This window comes from Vulpes vulpes, chromosome 15, assembly GCF_048418805.1.
Source record: "Vulpes vulpes isolate BD-2025 chromosome 15, VulVul3, whole genome shotgun sequence".
NCBI lineage: Eukaryota > Metazoa > Chordata > Mammalia > Carnivora > Canidae > Vulpes > Vulpes vulpes.
In genome coordinates this window covers 69682165-69693945 of record NC_132794.1, presented here as the reverse complement: position 1 = coordinate 69693945, position 11781 = coordinate 69682165, and the positions used below count along the sequence as shown (strand labels likewise).

At 43.1% G+C, this 11781-nt stretch overlaps 2 protein-coding genes across 4 annotated transcripts in view; one reads left to right on the top strand and one right to left on the bottom strand.

Moving 5' to 3' along the window:
• Window positions 1-7147: 7147 nt before the first annotated feature.
• Window positions 7148-11298, bottom strand: LOC112917273 (uncharacterized). The gene is made up of 4 exons (XM_025995203.2): window positions 11244-11298; window positions 10127-10719; window positions 8354-8429; window positions 7148-7312 (listed from the first exon to the last, which is right to left on the bottom strand). Exons 1-4 carry the CDS (start codon window positions 11296-11298, stop codon window positions 7281-7283), a joined length of 756 nt encoding a protein of 251 aa, XP_025850988.2. The 3' UTR covers window positions 7148-7280.
• DPP8 (dipeptidyl peptidase 8) overlaps window positions 10172-11781 on the top strand; it is a 67025-nt gene continuing 65415 nt past the window's right edge. The window contains exon 1 of one of the 3 annotated variants that reach the window (XM_026008676.2): window positions 10172-10412. The gene's annotated coding sequence lies outside the window, so the exon portion shown is untranslated. Of the gene's footprint in view, window positions 10413-10522; window positions 10708-11781 lie in introns of those variants that run through there. The other 2 variants (XM_072738836.1, XM_026008796.2) reach the window with 2 other exon arrangements.

Here is an 11781-nt window from a genome sequence, read left to right as displayed (position 1 = left end):
ATGGTAGCCACTAGCCACACAAGACTTTTGAGTCCTCGAAATGTGGCTAGCGAGAGCGAGCAATTGAATTTTCTGTTTTATTTACGTCTAATTCATTTAAATAGTGACATACTAGCCACTATCCTGTTGGACAGAGCAGGAGACTTGTCTCTCTTAAAATAGGAAACCCAAAGTAGATACAACACTAATTAATCTCTCATTTAAGCTATCTCGTCTATATCCACTTTCATTTTTGGGTCTGCTACGGTGAAGAATTTAATAGGAAGCAGCATTACTGTGAAAACCAGAAGTCTGGGACAGAAGTGAAACTTATAATTCAGTTCCGTTAGCCCCCTTTTGTTTAGCAAAATGCTGAGCACAGGGATCCAGAGATGAAGAGAAATGTTGTGTGCTCTACGGAAACATTTAATTCAGGGGGTGGAGAGTATAAAATATGGGAGCTTGTATATGGTGAATGCACTGAGCTTACAAAGGCAGGAAAGTGGGAACTGAGGGTTTTGGAAACTATGGGTGGACATTTGAGAGCAAATCCTTGAGACCTGGACAATGAAATGTGAGGAGGAATTTGATAGAGGAAGAAGCAGAGGTAGGATAGTGGAAGCCTGGGGGCAGGAGTCCAAAGGTGAAGAGATATGGAAGGTTCTGTGTGCTGGGGGTTAAGGGCATGGAGAACAGAAGTCACCCTGAATCTAGAAAGGCAGATAAAGAGTGAATTAGGAAAGTCTTTGTTTGCTTCAGTGAGGTGTTTGTCCTGTATCCCACAGACACATAGAGGCCGGGGAAGTTTGTTAAACTGGCAATTAACCAAATCAAATATGTGCTTGGCAGGACCACCTTTCAGTGAGGAGGAATTGATAATAGGCAAACCAGTTGAAGGTGATGCAATCTGCTGGATATGGGATAACGAAAACAGTAAACTTGATAGCCTTGAATTTTAAAAATAGAATATTTTTGAAATGCTAGAAGTGTTTTTATTGCATTGCCTTTAATACAATGCAGATCCAATATAAGGCACTTTAATAATTGAGGTATACAGAAAATGAGCAAATTTTAAATGTTTAAGCTGAATTTTTACTTACATTTATAACTGTGTAATTAATTACCATCTAGAGAAATCTGGAACATTTCCAGAATCCCAAGGGTTCTCTCATATCAGTATACCTTTGCTTTCCCTCCCTCCCTCCAAAATTTCTGTTCTGACTTCTATTACCATAAAGTAGATTTTGTCTGTTCTTGAATTTCATATAAATGGAATGGTTTTTGTCTTTGCAGTGTTGTATTTCGTTGTATAAATACGCCATAAATTATTTATCTCTTCTCATGATGAAGGACATTTGCATTGTTTCCAGTTTTTAGCTATTAAAATAATGGAATGCAATGAACATTTATGTAACTATCTTTTGATATATAAATGTACTTAATTCTCTTGGATAAACACGTAGGAGTAGAAATGATAGGTCATAGGGTAGGTATATGTTATACTTTAGTAGATAAGCAGAATTGTTTTTTATTTTTGTTTTTAGTATGGTTGACACAGGAGATAAGCAGTTCTGATCAATTTACAAACCTGCAAGCAATGTTTCAAAGTTCTAGTTGCTTTATTTCCCTGGTATTTTCTGTTTAATTTTAGCCATTCTGGTGGTGGGTTTGTAATAAATGGTAAAAATCATTTCAAATCAGCATAGTTAAAACCTGAGGCTTATCAGCTGACCTCCATACAAGGTAAAAGCTATTGATAAGCGAGAAGATTGAATTTTGCCTCAGATCCTCCATAAGAAAGATCCAAAGGAAGAGGGCCTATTCAGCCTGGTTCAACTAACCACGGTTAACTTACTGGAAGCTTCTCTTGGCCTGAGCTTCCATATCCATCAAATGAGTTAGAGTCGGTCCTTTCTGATCATCTTATTAGCTATTTCTAAATTTTCCTGCAAAAAAGGCCAGTTTTTATGGACCCCTCTCTCCAGGAGAAATCCAGTAAGAAAAAAATTGAAATAAGGAAATGAGTAGCATCCGGGTAAACTATAAAACTAAAAGATGGGAGAGAGCATAAAAAGGCAGAGCCAGGTAACATTGCCAAGTTAAGGTAAGTAAAGCTAAGGTTTTTATGATAATACTAGTCAAATAAAAATGCAAATGAAGCACTCTCTGTGTGTCCTGCCTTCTGGATGCAGCCTTCCCATCCCGAAAAGCCAGGGCCATCTCTCTCTTCTCAGGCCACAGGAGGCATTTGCTGAATACTTGTTATGGATGAAGCACACGCTCAGTGCTTAAAGCTTTTTTCCAGCCTTTGATAGGCAATCATGCACATTCTCCTTGTTCACCTTTTTAAGAATCTTCCATTCCTGGAAGAAGTTTTAGAAGATGAGCTGTAGAATTTGGCCGTTTTGTGCCTTACCCTGAATCACCCAGCTGAATATCCTTAACCAAAATCCTGTTTGTCTATCTAGACAGCACAAAGCTGAGAGTAGAGAGGAAACTCACTGGTTCAGCCCAAGCGCCTACTGGGACGTTGTCTGAACCCAGCTCATATCCCTGTAACCTCCTAGCTATCCCAGGAGGGTGGGCACTGCAACCAGTCATTGACAGAAAAAAACTTCCCCTCTGTCTCTGTCAATCTATAGTTTAGAAAAATGTGCAAAATGACCCCATCTCAGGCTCAACCTTTCTTGGGTATGGGAAGTGGCCTTTGCACGCTATTCAGTTTGATCTACCTGTTAATTCCTGACCCTCTGAACTACCTGCATGGTTGCCAGGTGCAGAGAGTTGGTATGCTACCCTTTGTGTAAAACACAGTGGAATCGTAGAAAGAATAATCATTTATCTATATGCGTTTGTTTATATATCATAAAATATTACTGGAAAGTATATCCAAGTAACAATTAACACCAGTTTCTTGTGGAGAAGGAAACTGGGTAATAGTAGAGGACCCATATAGTAGAATTTTTTTTTAACTGTATGCCTTTCCATATGTCAAAATTTTGGAGTCATGTGGTAATATTACCTACTCAAATATTTAAATATGGAAAAGAAAATCAATAGAAAAATGCCCCTTTTTTTATTATTGGAGCTTGGTTTGTACTATGCTCCCAAAAGGTACAAAATATGAGGGAAGTGGAAAAAAAACTCAAACCCACCATATCCTGTAATCAGCTTCTATTAGGTGTGCATTATATGCTTATAATCTATTTCCTTAACTAGATTGTAAATCTCTCTAGAACACAGATTGCTGCCTTTTGGTATCCTATAGCATCTAGTGCAATGTGTTTCAGAGAGTAGATGCTTAAAATATACTTGTGGACAATAATGCCCAGTGCTAGAAAGGTTTTAGTGAAATTGGCACACCCATACTTAATGTAGCTAAGAGCCATATAAATTTGTGGATCATTTTAGAAAGCAGTTGTGCAATATGTAACAAGAAAAATGGGATGTTCAACTGATTGGCCTAGTAATTCTCTTTTGGGCATTTTATTTTAAAAACAGTGTTAAGAGTGGCATCTGGGTGGCTAAGCCAGTTAAGCGTCCAACTCTTGGTTTCGGCTCAGGTCATAAGCTCAGGGTTGTCAGATCAAGTGCTCAGTTAGGCTCCACGGTCAGCATAGAGTCTGCTTGCGGTTCTATCTCTCTCCTTCCCTCTGCCCCATTCTCTGCTCACTCACTCGCTTACTCTAAATAAATAAATAAATAAATAAATAAATATATTTTAAAAAATAAAAATAACTTCCAGAAAGGAGGATGCATATATGAAGACGTCCAAGAGTTACATGGTATAACATTAGAAATTACACAAGGAGGGATCCCTGGGTGGCGCAGCGGTTTGGCGCATGCCTTTGGCCCAGGGCGCGATCCTGGAGACCCGGGATCGCATCCCACGTCAGGCTCCCGGTGCATGGAGCCTGCTTCTCCCTCTGCCTGTGTCTCTGCCTCTCTCTCTCTCTCTCTGTGACTATCATAAATAAATAAAAAATTAAAAAAAAAAAAACAAAGAAATTACACAAGGAGAATGACCAAATGAATGGTAGTATAACTACTAAAGGGAAAAACAATACAGCAATTCAAAATGGTGAATTAGAAACTAGCAATATTGAAAATGTTTATGAGGGCAGCCCGGGTGGCTCAGTGGTTTAGCGCCACCTTCAGCCCAGGGCATAATCCTGGAGACCCAGGATCGAGTCCTATGTCTGGCTCCCTGCATGGAGCCTGCTTCTTCCTCTGCCTGTGTCTCTGCCTCTCTCTGTGTGTGTGTGTGTGTGTGTCCCTCGTGAATAAATAAAAAATATTTAAAAAAGAAAATCTTTATGAAAAAATACAAAAATTCCAGTTATGGGGGTTCCTGGCTGGCTCAGTCAGAGAGCATGCAATTCTTGATCTCTGGGTTGTGAGTTAAAGCCCCATGGTGGGTGTAGAGATGACTCAAATAAAAATTTAAAAACTTTTAAAAATTCTAATTACAACTTTACACAATGCTACAATACAGGGAGGTATTTTGTGATTTTGTTTTCTTTCTTTACAATCCTTGATCCTTCCCAATTTAGGAGGCTAGGATGTGACAAGCCTTGCTCTTCTGCAGTTTCAATGATGGGAACAGAGAACAGAGACATCAAATTTTTCTCTCTCTCTTTTTTAAAGATTTTATTTATTTATTTATTTATTTATTTATTTATTTATTTATTTATTTATTTTTTATGAGAGAGAGACAGATAGAGGGAGAAGCAGGCTCCCTACTGAGCAGAGAGCCCAATGTGGGACTTGATTCCAGGATCCTGGGATCATGACCTGGGCTGAAGACAGACGCTTAACCAACTGAGCCACCCAGGTGCCCCAAATTCTTCTCTTTAAACCTGGATGCACATGTAAAACAGAAAATATATGGAATGGGGGGATGGACTAAATGGGTGATGGGTATTAAGGGGGGCACCTGTGATGAGCACAGGTTGTTATATGTAAATGAGGAATCACTAAATTCTACTCCTGAAACTCATCCTACACTATATGTTAACTAATTTGAATTAAAATTAAAAAATAAACAAAATACAATAAAATATTTGGGATAATATGTAGACTTAAAAAAATAAAGTCAAAAGAGAAGTTAGGGACTCTGCTCAATGGAATTTACACAAATGATAAACCTGACTTTGGATTTCAGTAAAACCCCAGGAGGATTTTTATAAAGATTGACTGCTTGATTTAATAAAGATTTTATTTGTTTGTTTGAGAGCAAGCTCATGGGAGCATATAAGTGGGAGTGAGGCAAAGGGAGAGAGAGAGAGAGAGAATCTCAAGCAGGCTTCAGGCCCAGAGTGGAACCAGATAAAGAGCTGAGATCATGACTTGAGCCAAGATCAAAAGTAGGATAATCAACCAACCTAGCTACCCACGCACCCTGAAAGATTTATTTATTTGTTTGTTTGTTTGTTTGTTTGTTTGAGGGAGACAGCCGGCAGAGGAAAGGATAGAGAAAGAGGAATAGAGAACCCTCAAGCCAACTCCCCACTGAGTGCAGAACCCAACATGGGGCTTGATCCCAGGACCCTGAGACCATGACCTGAGCCAAAATCAAGAGCCAGCCGCCTAACTAACTGAGCCTCCCAGGTGGGTTTTTTTTTAAAAGGAGCAGGGGAACTAAGGGAGTGTCCTTGAGAAGGAGCCTGAATCTTGCCTTCACTTCCTCTTAAGGGAATAGTGGATCTCCCCTTGACACTCATGAAGGTTTAAGGATCTAGGGAAAGAAAAGACCTGTGCTCATGCCCAGGCATTAGTGCAAGGCCCTAGAGAAGCAGTCATCTAGTGGAGATAAAGGTTGAAGATTGGTAAGAGAGGCCAAGGCTTTCTCAATGTGGGTAAAGCTGAGGGAGAATTTGTGAGAAGGGCCAATAACTGGGCAGAGAGGAACAGAACAGTGTGAACTGCCAACTAGAGACTAAGAGACAACAGATCTCATGATCTGTTAGTACCTCATTAATGGGGAGAAGGTCATACCCGAGGATTAGGGGGTATGTTTGTCCCCTACTGCAGCCATAAGGAAATAGCACAAAATGGGGGTGGGGAGGCTTAAAACAACAGAAATCTATTTTCTTACAGTTCTGAAGGCTAGAAGTCAAAAATCAAGATGCTGACAGGACCATGCTCCCCTGAAATTTCTTTTTTTTTTTTTAAAGAATTTTATTTTATTTATTTTTTTTTAAAGAATTTTATTTTATTTTATTTATGATAGTCACAGAGAGAGAGAGAGAGAGAGAGAGAGAGGCAGAGACACAGGCAGAGGGAGGAGAAGCAGGCTCCATGCACCGGGAGCCCGACGTGGGATTCGATTCCGGGTCTCCAGGATCGTGCCCTGGGCCAAAGGAAGACGCCAAACCGCTGCGCCACCCAGGGATCCCTCTCCTGAAGTTTCTAGATAAGAATCTCTTCTGGTGGTTCTTGCAATCCTTGATGCTCTTTTGCTTATGCAAGATCATGCCAGTCTTCACCTCTGTTGTCACATGCTCTTTCTTCTCTGTGCATATTCTCTGTTCTTATTTCCTCATATGGCCTTCTTATAAGGACACCAGTCAATGTATTGGAGACCCACTCTACTCTAACATGATCTTACCTTTACTAATAACATCTTCAAAGACCCAATTTCAAAAAACAAACAAACAAACAAAAGACCCAATTTCCAAATAAGGTCACATTATGAGGTTCTGGATGGACATGGATCTGGGAAGGACACTATTCAAACCAGTACAGCTGGGATGAAGGACGTTTTTAAGAGATCCTGGTATAGAACAGGGACTGGCCATCATCTCCTTCACCAGGACGGATATGGGATTGAATGATTGACTTTGCCTGGAATTAATCAAGATTACACTTTCTACTGTTAAGTGAAATGGGCCATGTAAATACAGGTTGGGTTGAATTATGGAAAAACTTAGGAAATTAAATGTAGTACAAATCTGTATGTGGCTTGAAAATATTGCTTCTTCTACATTTGCAAAATATGTATGCAAAACAAAAAAATTATGGTAGGGTAGTGGAATGATGAGTGGATCTTTCTATAATGATTTCAGAATGTTGTGTTCAAATTGGAAGAATGATGCTTGTTGTTGTTTGGAGGTGATACAGGTAGTGCTATCCAGCAGGACTTTGAGCATGCCCCTCGGAAGCCAGAGTTCCCAGATTTTTCTCTTCCTGTGATTTGGGTCTTGCTCTAAACCTACTTTCTAGATTAGTACATGTGGTTGACTGATTGTGGGAGTTCCATGTGAGAGTTGCCAATAAGCAGCTGTGTGACTTTGGGCAAGTCACACTCCTTCTTTGGCTTCTGTTGTTCTTTCTGTGAAATAAAAGAATCAGGCTTAATCATCTCTAAAATCACTCTCAATGTGTTGATTACGTGATTCTTTGATGTTAGGTGTAGGTATACATGTAGTGTGTGTGTGTGTGTGTGTGTGTGTGTGTATGTATGTAAACAAAAATCAGATAGATGAGGGACATGAGGGACAGAGCCAGGATGGTCTTTCCTGGGGATATGGCCCCAGCCTCAATAGCAGATCCCTGGGACACATCCAGGGCTCATGTTTACCTTTGCTGCCTCTTATTTCCTTTCCTTCCTCCTCAGAGGAAAGGTTTCTGTTATCTTCATCATCACCATCATTCATAAATAGAATTAATAAATGGAATGCTTAACGTGCGCCAGGCATTGCTAAGCACTTTAAACACATTATATATTTCATTCATTCATTTCAGTGATGTTACTGAACTCATTTTACAGATGAGAGAAACCCAGCTTAGGAAAGCCCAATATCATTGTTAGTAAGGAGAGGATGTGAGCCAGGATGCGAACCCGTATCTGGATGATTCCAGAGTGCATGCTCTTACCCATGAGTACCAGAGGGGAAGTACCATTGCTTAAAGATCATGGAGTGTTAGACACAGAAGGGCTGTCAAGGTCGGTCTCTGATGAGGCCAGTGTAGAAAACTGTCAGGGTCTCTTAAACGTAAGCCCAGATCTAGACAAGAACCTGATTGCTTCAAACAGGCACAGCTTCAGGATGCAGCCCAGATTTCCCTAAGAATGGTTCTCACTTGGCCTTGCTGCCTTAGGTTTTACTCACACTTACTGCCTGCCATCCATTATGCCAGAACATGACTATTTTGTTATAAAGGTACAGATCTGTGTCAACATTGCCTGCTATTTATTTAGCCTTATGTGCTAGACAAGTTGCCTTTTACTGATGAGTTCCTAGTGCAAGGCCCCAAAAAGCTGACTAGGCTTTGTCAAGCACACACACAGGCTTGGCAAGACCCAGGCCTGACTGAGTCAGCCAGTAAAGATACAACGAGCCACTTTAGATTTGGACAGTTTATTACTTACCTATACAACAAAAGGAAGAATGCATTAGGGTGCCAGCTGCCAGTAGTCCTTGTCCCACAGATAGAAACAGAGAATACTGAAACAGAAAGGGCAGATGACTGCAATGTGAGTTGTGGGATACCCAGCCACCGAAGAGCCAATTCTAGACTGTAGCTAAGTGGTGCTTATATTATTTTGCAGCTCTATTCCAACAGAGTAGGGCAGAAAACCCACACCTCAACAGAACCCGGGAGATGAGAAACTGTCAGGAGAGATTGCCTTAAGATCCTCATAAGCTTCCCATCCTCTGCCCTTCTGGAAGGATCACAAAGCATTCTGCTAAGATTCAGATAACCTTTGATTCAAGGCCCATGAGGTTGACATGTGAGATTGCCAGAGTACATGAGAGATACTACCCTACAGCTTTCTCTGGTTTGAGGCTTTTTAAGCCCACCTAGAGAAAATATGATTGAAAACCAAGAAATCTGATCTAAATCAATCCATAATTAGCCAAATGACTTAACCTCTCCAGAGTTTTTTTTTTTAATCCATAAAATTATATATTTTTTTGTTTGCTTGCTTTTTGGGAGGTCTTTTCCCTCTTATTAGGGTGTAAACTGCTCAAAGGGACATTATCTACTTTATTCAGTATTGTAGCCTCAGTGCTTAGAATAGTGATGGGCACATGGCAGCGATTTAACAAACACCTGGTTGAATGAAATGAACTGCAAGATAGTACATCATATTTTGTTAGTATGCGCATATGCATTCAAAACCTTAAAACCCACTTTCAGGTCATTTGCAGAAAATTCACAGAGAAGTCCCAGTGGAAATGACTGCACCTTTCTTTTAAGGGAGATCAATGGGGGTGGAAAAGGGCTTCAAAGTGAGTAACTACATAATGAGGTATGGAACATGGCACCCAAATGGGCCTTTTATTAGTGCTATTATAATAAATCCTAATGACACACACCTCTGACACATTGTTCCTTGTAATAATAGGAAAGACACGAGAGGCCCAGTTTTCCCACTGTTTTGATCTACACCTGCCACTTTCCCAATCATCCCCAGGCTCCCTTTTTCCTCTTTTTTTTTTTTTTTTCCAGCCCATGCATGGTGTAAAATAGGACAAAAACTGCGGGTCAAGGGACCTGCTTTTGGTTGCAAGTATAGCAAGTCACTCAGTTCTGTGCCCTAGCCCCCACTCTCCTCATTTTTATGTGTTGTGACACATACGGTTTTCCTCAATTATCACTGATGTGTTATATCTCTTCTACAGGTAAAGAAAGCATGGCTCAAGAAAAAAAAATAATAATAAAATAAATAAATAAAGAAAGAAAGAAAGAAAGAAAGCATGGCTCAAAGAGATTGAGTGACCCGCTAAAGATCCCTAATGAGTAGGAGAGCCACGCTTTCTGACTCTTAGTTCAGATTTCTTTTCACCACGACAGTGAGCCGCTGAGAAGAACCCCCATGGCCTCGGTCCCTCCCCTCTGTCACTTCCATGAAGGGTGGGCTTGTCCCCTGCTCTGATCTCAGCGTCTACAACGCAGCTTGGCACGTAGCAGGCACTCAATATAGATTTGTTGAATGGGAAAAATAAAAGGGTAAGTAGAGACGCGCCACAGTGCGTCCCTGCGACTTCAAGCAAGTCGATGACTGTTTCTGGGGTTCATCTCTGTCCCCGTTCCCCCGCCCCCCTCTGCCCCCCCCCCCCCCCCCCCGCAGCCGTCCGATTCCCGAGCCCACTTCGTTCCTCCCGCCACCAGATGGCACTGTGGCGAAGCACCCCACCCAGCAGGGAGCGGCGCCCTTCTTGGCCTCGCCGGGCCTTCGTTGGTCGGAGGGCGGGTCCCGAGGAACCGGAAGTGCTGAGGCGCAGCCGCCGCCGCCGCCGCCGCCGCCGCCGTTACCGCCGCCGCCGCCTTTAAGTGCAGTTTTCGCCGCCTGGGTTACCGCCGGCTCCGTCGCCGAGGAAGCCGCCGCAGCCGGGCCGGGAGTGGAGGCGGCGCGGCATGAAGCGGCGCAGGCCCGCTCCGTAGCACGCGTCGGGACGCTCCGGGCGGGGCCGGGGGGGAAGGTGCAGTATCCGCTCCCTCTCCTTCCCCTTCGCCGCGAGGCCTGGGCCCCGGCCCGGCGGGCCCGCTCCGCCCCACGGGGCAACTGCCCGGCGCGCTCTCCGGGGTAGCCGGCTCTGCGCGCCGCCCGGCGCGGGTCACAGCTGGTGGCGGGGCCCGGCGTGCCGGAAGAGGAAGCCGAGGCTCTGGGATTCCGAGTCCACCAACGTCCACCGGGCGCCCAGCCAGCGCCGGGTGCTGGCCCCTGGGCTTCCACGTCCGTTATCTTAATTGAGCCTCGCTGGGGTGGGGAGCCAGGTATTGCCCGGGCTTACGGAGGAGGAAGCGGAAGCCCGCACGGAGGCGAAAGGATCCGCGTAAAGTTGGACTGTGGCGGATCGGAACCGGACTGAGATTTTCCTGGCTTCCCAGCCGGTGTTTTTTGTCCTTCCTCCTGCCCCACTCTAGATCGATTCCCTCCTTGCTCGATGGCCCCTTCTCATCCTGTTTCACCCTCCACCCCGAGGGGCAGGATAGCTACATTCCCCTGCCCCCACCTCTCTCTCCACACACTTTCTAAGACTTGGCATCGCACCTCCCCCCCATTATCTATCCTCAGCATTCTCCGCTGCACCTGTCCTCCTCCTCTTCTTCCCCCCTTCATAGCTTTCGAGTTCTTTGCCCAGTCTGTTCTAATGAATCTCCCAGCGGGCTGTGGACCCGGAGGAGTGCAACAGCCAGGCATCAGTGAGGCATGGGGGTGCTCAACTGGGCGACTGTTTGACTCCTGGATTAAAAATAGGAATGACATTTGAGTAGGTCCAAATTCAGGAGTCCTGATGCTATTCTCTAACCCAAGATGCTCTTCTCTGAGTGAGGAGCTTGGTGCATGGGAAGGTGTCCTGACATCGTAGTCCATTGCTCTTATGCTACCATAACTTCACTGTTTTCCCTCCATTTGGCCACCACATCTCTCTCCATCATCTACCTGGGCGATGAGAGCCCAGAATTAAAGCTGATAACAAAGTCACAAGTGTAATCACAGATCCCCTTTTCTCTTTTACTAAGCCAGAATTTCAGCCAACTTAATGCTTCATTTTTATGGAAAAGTTACCTAATTATTTTCAGAATCTAGCTGGAAAGGTGCAAAAGTGGAATGCACTTAAAATGGATAGCACATTCTTGGTCTATGAAAAAAAACTGCTAAATGCAATTTAGTTCCCTTTCCACAAAAATGGCCTGTTTTATAATTCTTACTGGTTGTTCTACCGAGTGTATGGTCTTCAACCAGTTCAGTATATATTATTGAAAATAGTACAAGTGTATTAATGTAAAAAGCAGGCTCATGGAATAAGTGTTACTAATCATCTGTCATTTTTGAGGATTTGCATT